This window comes from Coregonus lavaretus, assembly GCF_964263955.1.
Source record: "Coregonus lavaretus genome assembly, chromosome: 11".
In the NCBI taxonomy this organism is placed as follows: Eukaryota; Metazoa; Chordata; class Actinopteri; order Salmoniformes; family Salmonidae; genus Coregonus; species Coregonus lavaretus.
The window spans coordinates 18,635,100-18,658,609 of record NC_139998.1 but is presented as its reverse complement, the minus strand read 5'-3'; the positions used below and the strand labels follow the sequence as shown (position 1 = coordinate 18,658,609).

Here is a 23,510-nt window from a genome sequence, read left to right as displayed (position 1 = left end):
TTGCCATGTTTGTGCGAGGGTATTGTGTATCTCGTATCTTCCTCACGCACTAACTGGCCTACACACAGCATTGCGATTCTCCCAAACCAGCCTCAGAGCAGTGTGAGGAATGTCTGTACCCCTGGGGCCTCCTCAATGCACAGGTCCCAGCAAGCCCTGAACACAGTGGTTTCTCTACATCTCAAAACGCCCAATGCAGAAAGCCATTTAGGGAGCAGTAGCAACAACAAGCAGGCCTGTAATGATTCATCTTACACACAATTGTACTTGTATTCGATCCTTGTTGTATACCATTGATATTCTGATCTTCCAGGTGATCTAGTTATCTAATAATAGGAATTGATTAGGGTGCCTTCTTGACAATATATTCTACTCTGCAGACAATTGAAAATGACAAACTTGTCACTGTCTGAGTTATTTATCCAAATAGAACTCATACAACACTAATCAGCACTTATATTGTGCATACAGCATGGGTCTATATATGCATGTCCCTTTTCAGTTAGTGGATGTCCTGATACACTACACTTCATGAGACTCGGGAGTGGCTGTGCTGTGGTTGACCCCAGGCGGCGTCTTATAGCTGCGCAAGCTGCGCAGTCGACGCGCTGCGCATTCGGTGACGAGAATGAATTCAAGAACGCATAGGTAGGACAATGGGTGTGTAAACGAAACTGGGAAATCACTTCTTGGGATACGTACTATATTTGTTAAATCAGGTCAAATAAGATGTCCAGCCGGACCAGACCTGGCTACTGTCGCCAGGACGTGAACAAAACCACCTGGGAGGTACCGGAGCGGTACCGGGAGCTGAAACAGGTGGGGACAGGGGCGTACGGTACAGTCTGGTAAGTGTCGTGGCAACTGGGGTGGGAAGAGATGTCACAACTGTAGGCTACATGTTTGGTTCACTTTGACATAGCTTAGTGCAGGGGTCTCCAACCCTGTTCCTGGAGAGCTACCGTCCTGTAGATTTTCACTCCAAACCTAATCTAGCGCACCTGATTTAGTAAAGGTTTAGTTTTTCGCAGTAGAACAAAACGAGAGAAAAGCTATAGCTCCTCTCGAGTTTCACACAAAAGAGAGGGCCACTTCCTTATTTAAGGGAAATATTTAATGGTGAATATTTCTATCATATCAACCCATATTGACATTTCACAGCCTTTTGATTTGTGACTAACCTCCCTGGTCTTTGCAATAGGCCTACTCATGTAATGTATGCCTATAGAATGACAATATGTATGATACTCTCAAACTAAATTAAGCGTGTATTATTATTATTACATAACTCAAAAGTTTACATAATCATAAACGCTCGGAAATAGATGTGCTATAAATCATTTGCCATTGCCGTTGCACTCTAGACACAATACTTTTGTGTGGCTCACAGCATGAGGTCGTTACATTGTTGTTATCAATGATTAACTCTGTGGGCGGATCCAGAGTTGTGTCGGCTGGCTGAATGGTCTTTGCAATCCGGGATCCTTGGGACGCCCTTAGTTAACCCCATTGAAGTTAACATTTAAAATGGTAAGGGTAAAATGCGCTGCATTGTCATTCCGACGTCTGCATTGGCCGTGCAGTATTGACGTGATATGGCCTCTGCAGAAGTCAGGGCATTCATACTTCTTGCACTTCGCGGATCAGCACAGAGCTGTTGTGAAGGAAGTTGTCAAGGAAGTGAGTTTGTGTTTATACAGGACCTCCCGCCCCTACCTACCGTCAACCAATCATGTCAATGCGGAGCTATACTATGGAGCGAGATACCTGCCAAAAGGTTGAACGTAGGTATGGTTAGGATCGTAAGAAAAGCCATGAGTGAATGTTGGGATATTTATTTCATCTCTCAAAATCTTGCCAAAGCATATTCTGTAGGAGGGGTTAATATGAATTGAAAATAATTTGACATTATTTATTTGAATCAGGTCATGAACATATGGACTGTGAAATGAACAAGAGAGGGGTTAAATGTAGGCTAAGTCTGGCATAAGCTTATTCCCACACTTTACAAGAACTCTGTTGCAGTGGTCTTAGATAGTCTCCGTATAGGCTATTCCCTCCATCGCGACACTGCTGCCCAGTTGAAGAGCTTGTGATCTCCATGCAGCACCACAGCACCACGCGCCTTCAGAAAATCACCCCTCAACCTCAGAAGATGCCCTTCTGGAGGCATACAGCCATAGAGTCATTTTGCCTACTAGCCAAATAAAGTGCAGAACATGCATGATGCGTGCAACTCGTCATTCCAACATATTTAAGCATTTAATTCATCCTTCATTCAGTTCAGTCTGTCAGTATGTCATCCATTCAGTCAGTTGTCTGAGTTGCAATAGGAACTCAATCAAAGAGAATAGAACAGTCTTATCCATTTGTTTATTGAAATCCATGTGTGTATTCAAAATTATCGAAATTCTCCAAAGATCTTTAGCCTATGACTTTAATAATTCAATGTTTAATTTAGGTCTATCCAAATAAAAAATAGTCCTTCAACTTGTAGGCATTGCAATTTGGGCTATCATTTTGGGTACTGGTGTCATGCTGAATAATTTTAGAACTCTATTTGTGTTTTATAACTGTTTTTATTATAGGGCTCCCCTTAAAAAGAGACCCTAGCTCACAGGCCTCTAAATATAGCCTCTAAATGAATTTTAAACAAAATAGTTGAAGAAGCATGTGCAGTGGCTGATAGGGAAAACAGATCTGTCAATATGAATAGGCTATGACCATTTGGGACCCTTTGCTATTTCGCTCAGGACAGGTTATAGCTAAGACTTAATCAATATTTTGTTTTGTCTCATTTATTGATATGGTTATAGCCTCTGCGTGATGGGGTTGTGCAACGCAAATGGCTATAACAAGCCTACATACAGAGTGGAATTCACTAATACAACAGTCAAAATGCCTAATATAAGGCCTACAGTCCGTGCTCCCAAATACTGGAAAAAGTGTGATTTATTAGGTTACATGATCACCACAGTAGCCCCACATGGCTATAAAAATAATTGATGCAATTATATGGGCATAAAATAGCACAACAGCATGGTATATTTAGATAGCGGAATAGGCCTAGCCTAAATCATAAATACAGATGCCACATTACTGCCACAAGTTTGTAAGTATAAAAACAATATCTGTAACCGAGTAAAGGGAGACGTAAAATAAGAATTGAATGTGTAAATGTTAATTCATAGTCATAACATATCTGTATGTTTACAGATTTAATTTAACGTGTACGTTTCATGTTTCATGCATGGCTTTTCTTACAATCCTAACCATTTACGAATTGATTTTCTTATGAATCTAATGATGCATACATTCAACCTTTCGGCAGCTATCTCGCTCCATGCTATATGGAGCCCTCCACATTGTTACAAAATTTGAGAGGCATGGCTATGCGGTACGCAGCTCAATTTGGCCTCTGCGCTTCTCCAGAGACTTCGCAATTGAGTCACACCATCCATACCGCTCCTCCGACCACATTTTCAGATCAAGCATAAATTGCCTCTTAGGGTAGGGTTTAGGGTATGGACGTCCCAAGGAACCCGAATAGTACTAACCCTGGGTGATTGCCAATTTGTAACACATGATCAACTCAGCATTCCAAAGGTTGCGTTTACACAGGCAATTCTGATATTTTTATCCACTAATTGTTATTTTGACCAATGACGTCTGATATTTTTCAGATCTGATCTGATTGGTCAAAATACAAATTAGTAAAGAAGAGATCCGTCCTCTACTCCGTCCTCTTGCCTACTTTTGATAAAGGTCAAAGGTAAGGAGAGGCGGCGAGGAGAGGGAAAGTGGACGAAAAGGCGCTTGTATGAAATTATTGGTGTTATGATTCTGCAAGGTTAGATAGCTAGCAAAAATGACAAGCTACCATGTGGGGAATTGTAGGTGTCTCGTTTCAGCTCATTGTATCATGGTATTGATACCATACTGAAAGGTTGCACTTTTCTTGCACTTTTTTACAAAATGCTTATTTTTATGTTCGCTAGCTGGACAGGCAAACGTTGCCGAGTATTAAACTGTAAACCAATCAATACTTGTGTACTATCCATGGTACTATCTCTGCTGATCACGTCTGCCAATCACGTTATCCGTACCTAAGGTAGTAAACAGTTGGCGACATCTCGAGCGAGATCTCCATCCGACAAAAACTGCTATCAGGTAAAGTATTTTTTATTTATTTGTAATCTAACTATTTAGTTATAGAAACGTGATACCATCAATGCAACCTGTAAAATGACTTCCGACAAGCTTAGTAATGTAGCTAGCTTGCTAGCTAGTTATAACAAGTAGATTTGTTTGCAAGCACTACAAACATCCAATCTGAGGCAGAGCACCCTGCCTCAGATTGTCAGGATGTTCATTTTCTAGCTCACAAACTACATTACTTGTGATTATTTATTTGATTCATTCTGTATCTCACTTTTGCTCTCCTGTGTCCTGCTCCCATAGGTCAACCAAGGGCTATTCACCAAGCATGAGGAGAACCATCCTGCTGCAGTTTGAAGTAGCCCTGCTGTCACTATTTAAACATTATGACCACATATGCGTTTGCCTGTTGTCTCTTCTTTGTGGATTTTATCTTAAACAGTCTAGTACATTTCAGAGTTGAAGAACACCAACTACAGATACACGTGCTTGTTTTAGTGCATCAGAAAATACCAAATAGAATTTAGAATCGGTTTGACAGGTGACAAACATATTATTTTACTATTAACATGCAGTGGTGAGAATTCTATTGTCCCAGTCAGGAGCCCAGGCTTTTGTCATAGATGGTAGAGTTCTTATCTCTGGACCGCACAAGCTTTGGATTGCATTCTGCTAAGGAACTTGTCTCTCTCTACATTGGTCAGCTACGTTGGTGACCAGGGTGGGATCCTTTTGATACGCTTATGGGGCCTGGACACACAAATGCTCCTAGGGAATACTGAAGCATGCATTGATGACAGTACTACAGTCTCCATCAGAAGCCCAGGCTTTTGGTGTAGATGGTAAAGCTGTCATTTCTGGATTGCAACATTGTAAGATTGTGCCCTCCATGGGACTTGATATACATTGATTGGTAGATTACACTATATTTAGATACTTCAAATACTGCCTTTGCTATTTGTGTCTGTACTCAATAAATGGTGAAGCACTATTTGTGATGGTGTTCTTTATTCAAATGTATATGCAAGTCAAACAACAAGGCCAAAAATGGTACACAATACAATAAATGTAAGTACCTGATGATAGACACAAGGAAGCATATTAGATGTGCAGGACAACAGTATGTTGACGGCTGTAGATTCATGATTCGTCTGTTAGCATGGAAATAACTGAATTAGCAGGGAGCTAATGCGACCACTACAATTAGAGCATGCTAGCTAACTCACTCTTACAGCAATAACATACACAAGCACATCCCAGATTGCCCCCAATATCTAACAGGTACCACACACACACACACACACACACATACAGTGGGGAGAACAAGTATTTGATACACTGCCGATTTTGCAGGTTTTCCTACTTACAAAGCATGTAGAGGTCTGTAATATTTATCATAGGTACACTTCAACTGTGAGAGACGGAATCTAAAACAAAAATCCAGGAAATCACATTGAATGATTTTTAAGTAATTAATTTGCATTTTATTGCATGACATACGTATTTGATACATCAGAAAAGCAGAACTTAATATTTGGTACAGAAACCTGTGTTTGCAATTACAGAGATCATACGTTTCCTGTAGTTCTTGACCAGGTTTGCACACACTGCAGCAGGGATTTTGGCCCACTCCTCCATACAGACCTTCTCCAGATCCTTCAGGTTTCGGGGCTGTCGCTGGGCAATACGGACTTTCAGCTCCCTCCAAAGATTTTCTATTGGGTTCAGGTCTGGAGACTGGCTAGGCCACTCCAGGACCTTGAGATGCTTCTTACGGAGCCACTCCTTAGTTGCCCTGGCTGTGTGTTTCGGGTCGTTGTCATGCTGGAAGACCCAGCCACAACCCATCTTCAATGCTCTTACTGAGGGAAGGAGGTTGTTGGCCAAGATCTCGCGATACATGGCCCCATCCATCCTCCCCTCAATACGGTGCAGTCGTCCTGTCCTCTTTGCAGAAAAGCATCCCCAAAGAATGATGTTTCCACCTCCATGCTTCACGGTTGGGATGGTGTTCTTGGGGTTGTACTCATCCTTCTTCTTCCTCGAAACACAAAAAAAGAAGCAAAGAAAGCTATATTTTTGTCTCATCAGACCACATGACCTTCTCCCATTCCTCCTCTGGATCATCCAGATGGTCATTGGCAAACTTCAGACGGGCCTGGACATGCGCTGGCTTGAGCAGGGGGACCTTGCGTGCGCTGCAGGATTTTAATCCATGACGGCGTAGTGTGTTACTAATGGTTTTCTTTGAGACTGTGGTCCCAGCTCTCTTCAGGTCATTGACCAGATCCTGCCATGTAGTTCTGGGCTGATCCCTCACCTTCCTCATGATCACTGATGCTCCACGAGGTGAGATCTTGCATGGAGCCCCAGACCGAGGGTGATTGACCGTCATCTTGAACTTCTTCCATTTTCTAATAATTGCGCCAACAGTTGTTGCCTTCTCACCAAGATGCTTGCCTATTGTCCTGTAGCCCATCCCAGCCTTGTGCAGGTCTACAATTTTATCCCTGATGTCCTTACACAGCTCTCGGTCTTGGCCATTGTGGAGAGGTTGGAGTCTGTTTGATTGAGTGTGTGGACAGGTCTCTTTTATACAGGTAACGAGTTCAAACAGGTGCAGTTAATACAGGTAATGAGTGGAGAACAGGAGGGCTTCTTAAAGAAAAACTAACAGGTCTGTGAGAGCCGGAATTCTTACTGGTTGGTAGGTGATCAAATACTTATGTCATGCAATAAAATGCAAATTAATTATTAAAAAATCATACAATGTGATTTTCTGGATTTTTGTTTTAGATTCCGTCTCTCACAGTTGAAGTGTACCTATGATAAAAATTACAGACCTCTACATGCTTTGTAAGTAGGAAAACCTGCAAAATCGGCAGTGTATCAAATACTTGTTCTCCCCACTGTATATACACTACCGGTCAAATGTTTTAGAACACCTACTCATTCAAGGGTTTTTCTTTATTTTTACTATTTTCTACCTTGTAGAATAATATTGAAGACATCAAAACTATGAAATAACACATATGGAATCATTTAGTAATGCCAAGAGTGTGCAAAGCTGTCATCAATGCAAAGGGTGGCTATTTGAAGGATCTCAAATATAAAATATATTTTGATTTGTTTAACACTTGTTTGGTGACTACATTATTCCATATGTGTTATTTCATAGTTTTGATGTCTTCACTATTATTCTACAAGGTAGAAAATAGTAAAAATAAAGAAAAACCCTTGAATGAGTAGGTGTTCTAAAACTTTTGACCGTTAGTGTATATATATATATATATATATATATAGTGCCTTCGCAAAGTATTCAGACCCCTTGACTTTTTCCACATTTTGTTACGTTATAGCCTTATTCTAAAATGGATAAAAAAATAATAATAATGTCCTCAGAAATCTACACACAATACCCCATAATGACAAAGCGAAAACAGGTTTTTAGAAATGTTTGCTAATTTATGAAAAATAAAAAACAGAAATACCTTATTTACATAAGTATTCAGACCCTTTGCTATGAGACTCGAAATTGAGCTCAGGTGCATCCTGTTTCCATTGATCATCCTTGAGATGTTTCTACAACTTGATTGGAGTCCGCCTGTGTTAAATTCAATTGATTGGACATGATTTGGAAAGGCACACACCTGTCTATATAAGGTCCCACAGTTGACAGTGCATGTCAGAGCAAGAACCAATCCATGAGGTCGAAGGAATTGTCCATAGAGCCCCGAGACAGGATTGTGTCGAGGCACAAATCTGGGGAATGTCTGCAGCATTGAAGGTCCCCAAGAACACAGTGGGACCCACCCATACGTAAAAATATATGCACACATGACTGTAAGTCGCTTTGGATAAAAGCGTCTGCTAAATGGCATATTATTATCATTCTTAAATGGAAGAAGTTTGGAACCACCAAGACTCTTCCTAGAGCTGGCCGCCTGGCTAAACTGAGCAATCGGGGAAGAAGGGCCTTGGTCAGGGAGGTGACCAAGAAACCGATGGTCACTCTGATAGAGCTCCAGAGTTCCTCTGTGGAGATGGGAGAAACTTCCAGAAGGACAACCATCTCTGCAGCACTCCACCAATCAGGCCTGAATGGTAGAGTGGCCAGATGGAAGCCACTCCTCAGTAAAAGGCACATGACAGCCCACTTGGAGTTTGCAAAAAGGCATCTAAAGACTCTCAGACAAAGAGAAACAAAGATTGAACTCTTTGGCCTGAATGCCAAGCGTCACGTCTGGAGGAAACCTGGCACCATCCCTACGGTGAAGGATGGTGGTGGCAGCATCATGCTGTGGGGATGTTTTTCAGCGGCAGGATCTGGGAGACTAGTCAGGATCTAGGGAAAGATGAATGGAGCAAAGTACAGAGAGATCCTTGATGAAAACCTGCTCCAGAGTGCTCAGGACCTCAGACGGGGCGAAGGTTCACCTTCCAAGTACACAGCCAAGACAATGCAGGAGTGGCTTCGGGACAAGTCTCTGAATGTCCTTGAGTGGCCCAGCCAGAGCCCAGACTTGAACCCGATCAAACATCTCTGGAGAGACCTGAAAATAGCTGTGCAGCAACGCTCCCCATCCAACCTGACAGAGCTTGAGAGGATCTGCAGAGAGGAATAAGAGAAACTCCCCAAATACAGGTGTGCCAAGCTTGTAGCGTCATACCCAAGACTCAAGGCTGTAGTCGCTGCCAATGGTGCTTCAACAAAGTACTGAGTAAAGGGTCTGAATACTTATGTAAATGTAATATTTCAGTTGTTTTTCTTAAAATAAATTTGCAAAAATGTATAAAAACCTGTTTTTGCTTTGTCATTATGGGGTATTGTGTGTAGATTGATAAGGGGAAAATCAATTTAATCAATTTTAGAATAAGGTTGTAATTTAACAAAATGTGGAAAAAGTCAAGGGGTCTGAATACTTTCCCGATTGCACTGTATATACATGCACACATCAGGACATGTACATGGTGAACTCGTACACATTGTAAATATGAAAATATAATACAGTATTTCAGAATGTGACCTAACACATGCATGTCAATTTCAGACTGGGAAGAATTCATGTTTGCGATGTCTTCCTATCTGCAAGCATGACCAATGGCATAACACTTTATTGACATCTGACTTGAACCAACCAATTAGAATACATAAACATCAAATACATATTTCTGCAGTGTCAAGTGGCAACGTAACCAACCCTCTTGGTTACGTTGCCACTTGTACGTTACAGAAAACATCTCGCACTCAGTCATAGTTATAGAATAATGAATGGATTAGCAAGATTTTGGCACTGTCAACTTTTAGAAGGTTAGTTAAATTAAACCACCTACATATAGTCACATTTACTTAACATTTAGTATTTGAAACACACACATTAATTTCCCAACTGCTTTTCCTATAATCCTACAGGCTCTTTATCGTTCTCCATACCTTATATTCCAATGCATCCAATATTATGCATGCCCACCATGGTATTGGGCAGCTGCTATTTGAGAACTAATCTGGTTTAGAAATCAAACGGGTTATCTTATTGCAGAGCACATTGTACAACAGTTTTTAGAGAAGATTGTATTGCAAGGAATGCTATATGTGTAGGCTATTCCATATGTATTGGCTAATATGCACATGCAGCTGTCGTATTTATACCTTCATTCTACATAGACACATCACGATTTCATGTGAGCCCACAACCTAAATGAAGCCACGGAAGTTAAAGGCTGACCGCAGTACAGCATGCATTGTTTGCAGAAAACAGAATCCCTCATTATAGTGAATGGAAAATTGGCAATCTTAATGTAAATAAATAAAAAATTCGAAGACAATCATGGTACCAATAATTGCTTGTAATACACCAGATGTATGTCCTTGAACCAATTATTTTAAAAAAATCGCACACATAAGAAGTTATAAGGATAATTTAGTTACTGATGGCAGCCTACAGTACCGAGGTTACTCAATGAGAGAGCAGCACTGAGTTAGCCTGTAACGTCACTTCTTGGAGTAGCTCAAACTGCGCATTAATTTGGCTTCAATGCGCTATTGAGTCTTCACATAGGAATGAATGGTGTCACGTGAGCGATGGCTTTGTCCATTCATATATAAAGTCACTGGTTCTACTACATCGCTTTCTAGGTTTGGCTGGGAAATAGTGTATAGTAGCCCGGGAAATAGTGTATAGTAGCCCTGCTGGCGCCAGATGGCATTATTATTTCTTACATCTTTTGTCATTTTTGTCCATTTCCAAATGACAAAAGACCTAAGGAATAATAGTGCCATCTGGCGGCAGCAGGGCCAAGTGTATAGGTGGTGGGAAGGGCTTTGAGCTACAGACTGCTGGGTTATTGAATTGTACTGTATTAGTATATTTAAAATCAAATCAAATGTTATTCATCACATGCTTCGTAAAACAACAGGTATGGACTAACAGTGAAATGCGTACTTACGTGCCCTTCCTAACAATGTAGAGAGAAAGAAAATAGAGAAATAATAGAAAAGTAAAACACATAATAATACAAATAATAATAGCTACACAGTGAGAAACAATAACTTGCCTATATACAAGGGGTATCAGTACCGAGTTGATGTGCAGGGTTACGAGGTAACTGAGGTAGGTATGTACATATAACTAGGAATAAAGTGAAAGATAGTAAACAGTAGTAGCAGCGTGCAGTTGAAGTCGGAAGTTTACATACACTTAGGTTGGAGTCATTAAAACTAGTTTTTCAACCACTACACACATTTCTTGTTAACAAACAATAGTTTTGGCAAGTCGGTTAGGACATCTACTTTGTTCATGACACAAGTCATTTTTCCAACAATTGTTTACAGACAGATTATTTCACTTATAATTCATTGTATCACAATTCCAGTTGGTCAGAAGTTTACATACACTAAGTTGACTGTGCCTTTAAACAGCTTGGAAAATTCCAGAAAATGATGTCATGGCTTTAGAAGCTTCTGATAGGCTAATTGACATCATTTGAGTCAATTGGAGGTGTACCTGTGGATGTATTTCAAGGCCTATCTTCAAACTCAGTGCCTCTTTGCTTGACATCATGGGAAAATCAAAAGAAATCAGCCAAGACCACAGGGAAAAAATGGTAGACCCCCACAAGTCTGGTTCATCCTTGGGAACAATTTCCAAACGCCTGAAGGTACCATGTTCATTTGTACAAACAATAGTACACAAGTATAAACACCATGGGACCACGCAGCCGTCATACTGCTCAGGAAGGAGACGCGTTCTGTCTCCTAGAGATTAACGTACTTTGGTGCGAAAAGTGCAAATCAATCCCTGAACAACAGCAAAGGACCTTGTGAAGATACTGGAGGAAACAGGTACAAAAGTATCTATATCCACAGTAAAACGAGTCCTATATCGACATAACCTGAAAGGCAGCTCAGCAAGGAAGAAGCCACTGCTCCAAAACCGCCATAAAAAAGCCAGACTACGGTTTGTAACTGCACATGGGGACAAAGATCGTACTTCTTGGAGAAATGTCCTCTGGTCTGATGAAACAAAAATAGAACTGTTTGGCCATAATGACCATCGTTATGTTTGGAGGGAAAAGGTGGATGCTTGCAAGCCGAATAACACCATCCCAACCGTGAAGCACGGGGTGGCAGCATCATGCTATGGGGGTGCTTTGCTGCAGGAGGGTCTGGTGCACTTCACAAAATAGATGGCATCATGAGGAAGGAAAATTATGTGGATATATTGAAGCAACATCTCAAGACATCAGTCAGGAAGTTAAAGCTTGGTCGCAAATGGGTCTTCCAAATGGACAATGACCCCAAGCATACTTCCAAAGTTGTGGCAAAATGGCTTAAGGACAACAAAGTCAAGGTATTGGAGTGGCCATCACAAAGCTCTGACCTCAATCCTATAGAACATTTGTGGGCAGAACTGAAAAAGCGTGTGCGAGCAAGGAGGCCTACAAACCTGACTCTGTTACACCAGCTCTGTCAGGAGGAATGGGCCAAAATTCACCCAACTTATTGTGGGAAGCTTGTGGAAGGCTACCCGAGACATTTCACCCAAGTTAAACAATTTAAAGGCAATGCAACCAAATACTAATTGAGTGTATGTAAACTTCTGACCCACTGGGAATGTGATGAAAGAAATAAAAGCTGAAATAAATCATTCTCTCTGCTATTATTCTGACATTTCACATTCTTAAAATAAATTGGTGATCCTAACTGACCTAAGACAGGGAATCTTTACTAGGATTAAATGTCAGGAATTGTGAAAAACTGAGTAAATGTATTTGGCTAAGGTGTATGTAACCTTCCGAATTCAACTGTATGTAATGAGTCAAAAAAGTTAGTGCAAAAAGGGTCAATGCAGATAGTCCGGGTAGTTTTTGGTTAGCTATTTAGCAGTCTTATGGCTGGGAGGTAGAGGCTGTTGAGGGTCCTGTTGGTTCCAGACTTGGTGCATCGGTACCGCTTGCCGTGCGGTAGCAGAGAGAACAGTCTATGACATAGGTGGTGGGAGTCTTTGACAATTTTTAGGGCCTTCCTCTGACACCGCCTGGTATAGAGGTCGTGGATGGCAGGGATCTCGGTCCGCACTAGTCTCTGTAGCGCCTTGTGGTCGGATGACAAGCAGTTGCCATACCAAGCGGTGATGCAGCCAGTCTTGAAGCTCTCGACCCGCTCCACTACAGCCCCCTTGATGTAAATGGGGGCGTGCTCGGCCTTCCATTTCCTGTAGTCCATGATCAGCTCCTTTGTTTTGCTGACGTTGAGGGAGATGTTGTTGTCCTGGCACCACACTGCCAGGTCTCTGACCTCCTCCCTATAGGCTGTGTCATCGTCGTCGGTGATCAGGCCTACCACCGGCGTGTCGTCTGCAAACTTAATGATGGTGTTGGAGTCGTGCGTGGCCACGCAGTCGTGGGTGAACAGGAAGTACAGGAGGGGACTAAGCAATCACCCCTGAGGGGCCCCTGTGTTAAGGGTCAGCCTAGCGGATGTGTTGTTGCCTACCATCACCACCTGTGGGCATCCCGTCAGGAAGTCCAGGATCAAGTTGCAGAGGGAGGTGTTCAGTCCCAGGGTCCTTAGCTTAGTGATGAGTTCGGAGGGCACTATGTTGTTGAACGCTGAGCTGTAGTCAATGAATAGCATTCTCATGTAGGTGTTCCTTTTGTCCAAGTGGGAAAGGGCAGTGTGGAGTGCAATAGAGATTGCGTCATCTGTGGATCTGTTGGGGCGGTATGCAAATTGGAGTGGGTCCAGGGTTTCTGGGATGATGGTGTTGATGTTAGCCATGACCAGCCTTTCAAACCATTTCATGGCTACAGATGTGAGTGCTACGATGTGATAGACATTTAGACAGGTTACCATGGCTAGTCTGTTAGGCTTGCGTCACTGGGCAGCTCGTGGCTGGGTTTCCCTTTGTAATCCGTGATAGTTTGAAGGCCCTGCCATATCCGACGAGCGTCAGTCAGTGTAGTAGAATTCGATATTAGTCCTGTAATGCTTTGCCTGTTTGAAGGTTAGTTGGAGAACATAGCGGGATTTCTAATACATGTCCGGGTTAGTGTCTCGCTCCTTGAAAGCGGCAGCTCTAGCCTTTAGCTCAGTGAGGATGTTGCCTGTAATCCATGGCTTCTGGTTGGGATATGTACGTACAGTCACTGTGGGGATGATGTTGTCGATGCACTTATTAATGAAGCTGGTGACTGATGTGGTAAACTCCTCAATGCCATTGGATGAGTCCCGGAACATATTCCAGTCTGTGCTAGCGAAACAGTGCTGTAGCTTAGCATCCGCTTCATCTGACCACTTCCGTGTTGAGCTGTTACTTCTTGTTTGAGTTTTTGCTTGTAAGCAGGAATCAGGAGGATAGTGTTATGGACAAATTTGCTAAATGGAGGACGAGGGAGAGCTTTGTATGTGTCTCTTTGTGTGGACTAAAGGTGATCTGGAGTTTTTTCACCTCTAGTTGCAAAGGTGACATGCTGGTAGAAATGAGGTAAGACGGATTTCAGTTTTCCTGCATTAAAATCACCGGCCACTAGGAGTGCCGCCTCTGAATGAGCATTTTCTTGTTTGCTTATGGCCTTATACAGCACATTGAGTGTGGTCTTAGTGCCAGCATCGGTTTGTGGTGGTAAATAAACAGCCCCCCAAAAATAATGGATGAAATCTCTCTCAGTTAATAGTATGGTGTACAGCTTATCATGAGGTATTCTAACTCAGGCGAGCAGAACCTCGAGACTTCCTGCGCACCAGCTGTTGTTAACAAAGAGACACACACTACTCCCCTTGAGCTTACCCAACGCTGCGATTCTGTCCTGCCGATGCATAGAAAAACCAGTTTGAATATTATCCATGTCCTTGTTCAGCCAAGTTTCAGACAAACATAGGATATTACAGTTCTTCAGGTCCCGTTGATAGGATAGTCTCGAACAGAGCTCTTCCAGTTTCTTCTCCAGTGATTGTACAGTCGTGGTCAAAAGTTTTGAGAATGACACAAATCCTAATTTTCAGAAAGTCTGCTGCCTCAGTTTTGATGATGTCAATTTGCATATACTCCAGAATGTCATGAAGAGTGATCAGATGAATTGCAATTAATTGCAAAGTCCCTCTTTGCCATGAAAATGAACTTAATCCCCAAAAAACATTTCCACTGCATTTCAGCCCTGCCACAAAAGGACCAGCTGCCATCGTGTCATAGTCTCCTGAGTGGCGCAGTGGTCTAAGGCACTGCATCGCAGTGCTAGCTGTGCCACTAGAGATCCTGGTTCGAATCCAGGCTCTGTCGTAGCCGGCCGTGACCGGGAGACCCATGGGGCGGCGCGCAATTGGCCCAGCGTCGTCCAGGGTAGGGGAGGGAATGGCTGGCAGGGATGTAGCTCAGTTGATAGAGCATGGTGTTTGCAACGCCAGGGTTGTGGGTTCGATTCCCACAGGGGGTATGAAAAAATATATAATGTAAGTTGCTCTGGATAAGAGTGTCTGCTAAATGACGTTAATGTGTCAGTGATTCTCCCGTTAACACAGGTGAGAGTGTTGACGAGGACAAGGCTGGAGATCACTTTGTCATGCTGATTGAGTTAGAATAACAGACTGGAAGCTTTAAAAGGAGGGTGGTGCTTGAAATCATTGTTCTTCCTCTGTTAACCATGGTTAGCTGCAAGGAAACACGTGCTGTCATCATTGCTTTGCACAAAAAGGGCTTCACAGGCAAGGATATTGCTGCTAGTAAGATTACGCCTAAATCAACAATTTATCAGAACTTCAAGGAGAGAGGTTCAATTACATTACATTTTAGTCATTTAGCAGACGCTCTTATCCAGAGCGACTTACAGGAGCAATTAGGGTTAAGTGCCTTGCTCAAGGGCACATTGACAGATTTTTCACCTAGTTGGCTTTGGGGATTAGAACCAGTGACCTTTCGGTTACTGGCACAACGCTCTTAACCACTAAGCTACCTGCCGCCCCATCTGCCATCTGACAATTGTTGTGAAGAAGGCGTCAGGGTGCCCAAGAAAGTCCAGCAAGCGCCAGGACCGTCTCCTAAAGTTGATTCAGCTGCGGGATCGGGGCACCACCAGTGCAGAGCTTGTTCAGGAATGGCAGCAGGCAGATGTGAGTGCATCTGCACGCACAGTGAGGCGAAGACTTTTGGAGGATGGCCTGGTGTCAAGAAGGGCAGCAAAGAAGCCACTTCTCTCCAGGAAAAACATCAGGGACAGACTGATATTCTGCAAAAGGTACAGGGATTGGACTGCTGAGGACTGGGATAAAGTCATTTTCTCTGATGAATCCCCTTTCCGATTGTTTGGGGCATCCGGAAAACACCTTGTCCGGAGAAGACAAGGTGAGCGCTACCATCAGTCCTGTGTCATGCCAACAGTAAAGCATCCTGAGACCATTCATGTGTGGGGTTGCTTCTCAGCCAAGGGAGTGGGCTCACTCACAATTTTGCCTAAGAACACAGCCATGAATAAAGAATGGTACCAACACATCCTCCGAGAGCAACTTCTCCCAATCATCCAAGAACAGTTTGGTGACGACCAATGCTTTTTCCATCATGATGGAGCATCTTGCCATAAGGCAAAAGTGATAACTAAGTGGCTCGGGGAACAAAACATCGACATTTTGGGTCAATGGCCAGGAAACTCCCCAGACCTTAATCCCATTGAGAACTTGTGGTCGATCCTCAAGAGGCGGGTGGACATACAAAAACCCACAAATTCTGACAATTCCAAGCATTGATTATGCAAGAATGGGCTGCCATCAGTCAGGATGTGGCCCAGAAATTCATTGATAGCATGCCAGGGTGGATTGCAGAGGTCTTGAAAAAGAAGGGTCAACACTGCAAATATTGACTCTTTGCATAAACTTAATGTAATTGTCAATAAAAGCCTTTGACACTTATGGAATGCTTGTAATTATACTTCAGTATACCATAGTAACATCTGACAAAAATATCTCATAACACTGAAGCAGCGAACTTTGTGAAGACCAATACTTGTGTCATCCTCAAAACTTTTGACCACGACTTTCCATCCGCCAATAGAACAGAGGGTTGAGGCGGATTATTTACTCCCCTCCGTAGTTTCATCAGGGTGCCCGCACGTCAGGCTCTATATCGCCGTCTCTTTCTCTTCAGAGTGTCGCCTACTCATTGAAGTAGAAATCTTCATCCAAATCGAGGTTAGAGCTAGAGCGATGTTTGTGAGACAAGGGCGGATCCCGAAAATGATTCATCTCACAAAAACGTCTGTAAAGTCCGAACAGTTTGAGCTACAAACTATTATGAGCCATCTATGAAGAGCTGAAATGCTCACAAACATGCACTGTTTGCTCTATGACAATCACAAGCCACAAAATAGTCGTTAGAAGGTAAGAGGTTATTCTACATAGAAGATCATAGGACAGGACATAGTGCCTATAATACTGTAATAAGCTCACATAGTTTCTGTCACAAACTCCAAACTCCACACAGTTGTCACTGACTACCATTTTATTTTGCGGACAACCAGGGCTACAAGTAGAACACAAAACAATTTGACATAAACAGTTGCATTCATGAGTTTTATTGACAAATGTCAATAAACAAATAAGGTCTGCCAAGCATAAGCCTGATTATAATAAGAATGCTGTAAATACAGAAATTGTTTGCTCAGTGGAAAACAATTTCTGTATTTACAGCATTCTTATTCTTATTTTTAATTTTTTATCAGGCTTATGCTTGGCAGACCTTATTTGTTTATTGACATTTGTCAATAAAACTCATGAATGCAACTGTTTATGTCAAATTGTTTTGTGTTCTACTTGTAGCCCTGGTTGTCCGCAAAAGAAAATGGTAAAACAGATGAAAGAAGGTAGTGAATTTCAGCTTTTTCACTGTGGGAGGCCTGGGACCAATGTAGTTAAAACGGAAATAACCTGATTCCCCAATTGTATAGGACTCAAAGCTAAAATGTATGTTTTAAATTATTTGAGAACCAAAGGACCTTGTACCTTTCTTCCTCTCTCCCTCCAACTCACCCTCCTCCCAATCTCCATGTCTGTCTCCAGCTCTGCAGTGGACTTCAGGACAGGGACCAAGGTGGCCATCAAGAAGCTCCACAGGCCCTTCCAGTCTGAGCTCTTTGCTAAGAGGGCCTATCGGGAGCTGAGGCTGCTCAAACACATGAAACATGAAAATGTAAGACTTGCAAGCCTGTAGTCCGAAAACAACCCTTATCCCATATCATTGCACTACTTTAGTCCTTAAGGGTTGCAGTCCTCAAGGTTTTTTCCGCCCTGAGTGACACTTAGTAATTTCAAGCAAGTAGCCTAAGTGATTGCCTTGGGTAATCCTCTCCACACACAGTCTCTGATTAAATGGCAAGGATGAAAACCAGAGAGGCCCTCGAAGACCAGAGTTGTGCATCCCTGCCCTAAAAACACTAGGCTTATTAGCAATATACTGTAAGCTAGGCCTATAGGGTGTTTGTCTTACTGTGTCTCCCCTCCAACTGCTATGTAACAACCTGATCAAAACCTAATATAAGTTGTTTATTTTCCCTCATTCTCTCCCTGGGGTTAGGTGATTGGCCTTGTGGATGTATTCACTGCTGACCTCTCCTTAGACAGATTCCATGATTTGTGAGTACACTTTTGTGTTTTCATATTTGGGCACAATAGGTCAGGAACTTCAAGTAAAGAAAATACGGAAGTTGGAGACACAATATCCACATTCCACACCACTGGATGTTTAGCAAAGTCAAAGTTCCATCTTTCCTCTCCATGTTGGTTGGTCATTGCGAAGATATGTAGACATTTAGTCTCTCTGTCTGTCTCTCTCTCTCTCTCTCTCTCTCTCTCTCTCTCTCTCTCTCTCTCTCTCTCTCTCTCTCTCTCTCTCTCTCTCTCTCTCTCTCTCTCTCTCTCTCTCTCTCTCGCTCTCTCGCAGCTATCTGGTGATGCCTTTCATGGGAACCGATCTGGGGAAGTTGATGAAGTTACAGCAGCTCTCAGAGGACAAAGTACAGTTCCTGGTCTATCAGATGCTGAAGGGACTCAAGGTGTGTCTCACAGCCACACACAATCTCATAAATACTTATATACATACATGTATATAAATATGTATACACCCTGATATTGTATTTTATTGATGGAAATGCCTGTTGTATTCTTTTATTACAGTATATCCATTCTGCTGGCATAATTCATAGGGTAAGTGAATCTCCTTTTTCCTGTGTGTGTTTGTGTGTATGTGTGTGAGTGTGTGTGTGTGTGTGTGTGTGTGTGCATGCATGCGTGAGTGCCTTTGTCATGCAAGTGTGTGTGCATGTGTGTGGCCCCTCAAAATGACCCACTTAATGTTTGTATCTGCAGGACCTCAAACCAGGGAATCTGGCCGTTAACCAGGAATGTGAGCTCAAGGTACACAGTCACACACCCAGTGCTCTGATAACCTAAATAAACTTTCCACTGTGTTCAGCTCCACTGTCAATAACTCAGTCTGTGGCTTAAAGATGCACTCCAGGATCTTAAGCACAACAAATTCATAACATATAGTACGAATTGGATTCGTAACATATTATACGAATTGCACACAAAAAAACAGGGACAACTTTTGGCTCGTGAGCACCACTTTCAAAACTACTGGCTGAAATTATACAAAAGCTCAAGAGTGCATCTTTAATAGCCTTTGCACAGACCAACAGACAACATTTCTCTCTGTTGACTTTGTTGTCATGGTTTGCTGCATGAGCACAGTTTGGCAGCAATAATGACTTCCATTGTATTTTGTAGTGTTATAGCTGGTATGATGTAGGTACAACGGTATAGTGCTGTCATGAAATGTCCCATTGATGTGCAATTGATTACTGGGACTGAGCTATTTTGAAGGATGTTTTACTTATAATGATTGTGATACGTGGTTGTTTTACCTACCTTAGTTGAATGCAGAGAGCATCTGCTTAATGACTAAAATGCTAATGTAATGTCCAGTAATAATAAGAGTGTGTTGTGTCTGTGTCAGATCCTGGACTTTGGGTTGGCGCGGCAGGCAGACAGTGAGATGACAGGCTATGTGGTGACGCGCTGGTACAGAGCCCCAGAGGTCATCCTCAGCTGGATGCACTACACCCAGACTGGTCAGCAGCACACCACGCAACACTCCTCTTAACTGGTCCAGGATCAGATATGTTGTTAAGCCACTGATGGTTAAGGCTATACTGGAATACAGACAACTGATCTTGGATCAGCTGTTTTATAAGGATGTAAATTCATCTGAGTGGTCTGCATAGATGACAGAGTCAACTGAATGCATTGAAGCCTATGGAGAATGGTAGAATGTCCACAAGGTGGTGCTCTAGCCTGTATATTTTGCCTAGTGATAAATGCACTTCAACATGGTTCTATCAGATTTAAACGCCAGCCATGTTAATGGAGGTCCTTTCTATCAGTTAACAGTATTCTCTCCCTTTCCTCTCTTCCTAGTGGACATCTGGTCTGTGGGCTGCATCATGGCAGAGATGCTGTCAGGGAAACCACTGTTCAAAGGCAATGACCGTATCCTGATCTGACCTGCCCCTGAGCCCTCCTATCCACTGTTGCACAATACACAAATGAAACTCTATTACTGTGGTTAATGTTGTTTATGTTGGAATCATGCTTGCTTCCATTCTTACTTTTCGGTTTGACTGACTAGAACCAGATTATACCCTTAACATGGCCAGGTGGTTTTGTTTCACTTTCACTCTAGATGCAATGTGTTTCTCAATGAGGATATGTTCAGTATATCATTTGTATGTAGTTTGACCTTTGATCCTTGACCTGTGGAGCACAGACCTGGATCAGCTGACTGAGATCATGAAGATCACAGGGACACCCACTCAGGAGTTCATCACCAAACTGCAGTCTCAGGACGTGAGTAATGTACTTACATGCCAAACACATACTATAGGTCTACATGCACATAGTCCCTGATTAAATATGCTGACATTCTGTTTCTCAGGCTAAAAACTATGTCAAAAGCCTTCCCAAAGTGCAAAAGAAAGACCTTCAGGCGCTCTTTTCCAAAGTCAACCCACAGGGTAAGACTATCACCATCATATGTCATGTATAGTGAATCTGCAGTATCCCATCGTCATGACAATGTCTACTGTTCCTATGTCTGCTGTCTTTATCTCTCTGTTTAGATGTATGCATTCCCTCTCTTAGGTGTATTGAGACTCTGATGATGCACTTTAAATTAAATTTGACTTGATTTTATTCTATATCTCCCTTCCCCTTCATCTCCAGCGGTGACAGTTATAGAGCGCATGCTGCTGCTGGACCCAGAGAGTAGGGTGACGGCGGCAGAGGCCCTCGCCCTGCCATACTTCTCAGAGTACAGAGAGCCAGAAGAGGAGACTGAGGCCCAGCCATACGACCACTCTGTAGACAACTCTGACCTGCCTCTGGAGCAGTGGAAACGTAAGGAGGAGGGGAAGGCTGGGACAAAACCCAGGGTTTATTCATTAGGCTCCAAATGGAAGAAAATGTACTGAAACAGGGAGGATTACCTGGACTTGTCCATTAGAAGCGCTCGTTTTCTGTTGCAAAACGTTTTGCTACTGTGTGCCCTAATGAATACGATCCCAGGACAGAGGTGAGGAGGTGTCAACAGGGACCAGTTTGTTTTCATTGGTTAACATTATAACATTAAACCACTATTTAAGGCATTTTTAAAGGATATCCAGACAAGTTCTTGTTTGGTATGACAGAGTCAGGCCTCTCTGGAACAGGGACTTACATTTGCTATATGTGTTGCTGATGGTTTTTACAATGAGCTACTGCAATACGCATATTTTCAGGATTTCATTCTCTTCCATGAATTGCAATGATAGCCTTCTGTATGTAAACACTGACATGTTATGTATCTGTCTTCTCTTTCTCTCTTCCTCCTTCTGTTTGTTTACAGGTCACACGTTCACAGAGATCCTGTCATTCCAGCCCATAGTGGTAGAGTCCAGGGAAACCGCACTGTAAGATGAAGCATCGCACATGGAAAACAACCCCCCTCCCACCATTTTTACAAGTGTGTCATCCTCTGTTCAATCAACATTCTCAGTCCATCATGTTGTGTGTGTGTGTGTGTACTTTTTCAGACATTTTCACACCACTGTGTTGTTGCGTCCTATATAAAGCCCTTGTCAAGACATATTTGACAAAAATTCTAGGATGTTTCCTTGTGTATGTAGCTGTGTAGTCTAAATGTGTCTGTGACCACTACTGATGTTTCCTCAACCTTATAATTCCCTCTTATTGCCTTAATGATAGAACAATAGCATACAGCCAAACAACATCTGAAAACCATTTACTAAACGGTACGCACAAAAGCAGTATTTCACATTCTTTTTGTGCCAAGGAATGCACACACATAAAAAACATTTGTAGCCTGTAAAATGTTGCGCAAAAAAACAGTTTGTATATTTGCCATTTACTGTAATTTTCCTTACACTGGATATGTATTTTTTATTAACTCATTTGTTCCAGAAAATTCTATGCAAATCTTATGCCATTAGGCTACTAACCCTAATATGTAATCCATATTGCTTTTTTTTTATGTATTGAAAAGTAAGTTTTATTTTCGGTCACAAGGGAACATACAGTGAGTGCTCTGCCTATAATAAAACAAGGCAACAATAAACATGTCGTCCCCCATGAATGATGCAGCGCCCCCCAAATTGGGATATCGCGTGTACCCACAGATTATCCATTATTGACCAGATACTCAAGTGGCCGCTCTAACAATGAAAATCAATGTCTTCAAAAATGGAAGGCAGTTAGCCTGGGTACCAGTCCAGGTCTTGACATTCAGGTACATTTGCCAGTGGCACACCAGGATCACAGCAAAGCAAGTTATATTCAATTGTTGGTGATTTCATGTTTCATTTGCAGTCTGGACAAGTGTCATATATTATAGCCAGCCATAAAATCGGATATTTACACTGATTGTTTGGAAAACCAAAATAAAACCATCCCCCCTCTCAATGTTGACATATAGCTTATATTAAACTGTTTAAAATGTAATGTTCCCCTCTAGAAATGAGCCCAATAACATATTGATGAAAAGCAATATCTTTAGGTACATAGTCCTCAGGCAGGTGTGCTATTTTAGCAATAAGCATTGTCACCTGTCTGATGCAGCATCGTGTCTAAATGGCTGAAGCAATGGGGTTGCTCCTCTGCATTGTTTACCACAGTGGGCTAATCATTAGCTAGATAACGGACTCTAAATATGATCTTGTTGCTTGTTTAATGTCCTAAAAAGAACTCCCACTGGCACTAATAAAATCATGGGATTTTTACAGTGTTTAATACAGTGTAATTGTGTATTTACAGTGAATAATAGGTCTACCATTTATGCATTGGAATGGCTGACACGCTTCCCGTGGTTACTTTTTTAAATTGTCATGCCAGACACTCAAGATTGTAAAACGCTGCCAATTGAAAAATAAATCATACAGCACTGGAAAGCTGGGATTCCGCTCTGTTCAATAATTGCCATCAAAACAGTTGTATTTGACTGAGATTGCATTTAGAAATGTTGCACAGTGACTGGGATTATTACAGTACACAGTATTGCGGCACAACCGGCATTCAAGATTGGTAAAATAGGTACTACTATTATTTCACATTTCCCACCAACACTGCAGAATGTAACAAGGTGGTCTTGATTTACCTTTCCTGACCTCTAGGATCCTACAGTATGTCCCCTCAAGTACCAGTGACGCACTCAGTACGGAAGTGGTCTGATGAAGCAGACACGAGGCTACATGACAGTTTTTCTAGTACAGACTGGGATATGTTCTGTGATTCATCCGATAGCATTGACGAGTTTACCACA

The 23,510-nt window shown here is 42.2% G+C and overlaps 1 protein-coding gene across 1 annotated transcript; it reads left to right on the top strand.

Moving 5' to 3' along the window:
• The first annotated feature begins 205 nt into the window (after positions 1-205).
• mapk12a (mitogen-activated protein kinase 12a) lies at positions 206-23,145 on the top strand. The gene is made up of 12 exons (XM_084171874.1): positions 206-848; positions 17,702-17,831; positions 18,216-18,274; positions 18,582-18,693; positions 18,815-18,844; positions 19,007-19,054; positions 19,656-19,770; positions 20,117-20,188; positions 20,466-20,545; positions 20,634-20,712; positions 20,921-21,094; positions 21,582-23,145. The coding sequence occupies exons 1-12, from the start codon at positions 730-732 to the stop codon at positions 21,647-21,649; spliced, it is 1,086 nt and encodes a 361-aa protein (XP_084028000.1). The 5' UTR covers positions 206-729; the 3' UTR covers positions 21,650-23,145.
• The last annotated feature ends 365 nt before the right edge of the window (positions 23,146-23,510 follow it).

What these genes read in the sequence shown, in the direction of transcription:
- mapk12a (XM_084171874.1), top strand. Translation starts at nt 730, where the DNA reads ATGTCCAGCCGGACCAGACCTGGCTACTGTCGCCAGGACGTGAACAAA. An exon ending in GGGGCGTACGGTACAGTCTG is followed by an intron (nt 849 to 17,701) that starts GTAAGTGTCGTG and finishes GTCTGTCTCCAG; the next exon opens with CTCTGCAGTGGACTTCAGGA. An exon ending in GCCTCTGGAGCAGTGGAAAC is followed by an intron (nt 21,095 to 21,581) that starts GTAAGGAGGAGG and finishes GTTTGTTTACAG; the next exon opens with GTCACACGTTCACAGAGATC.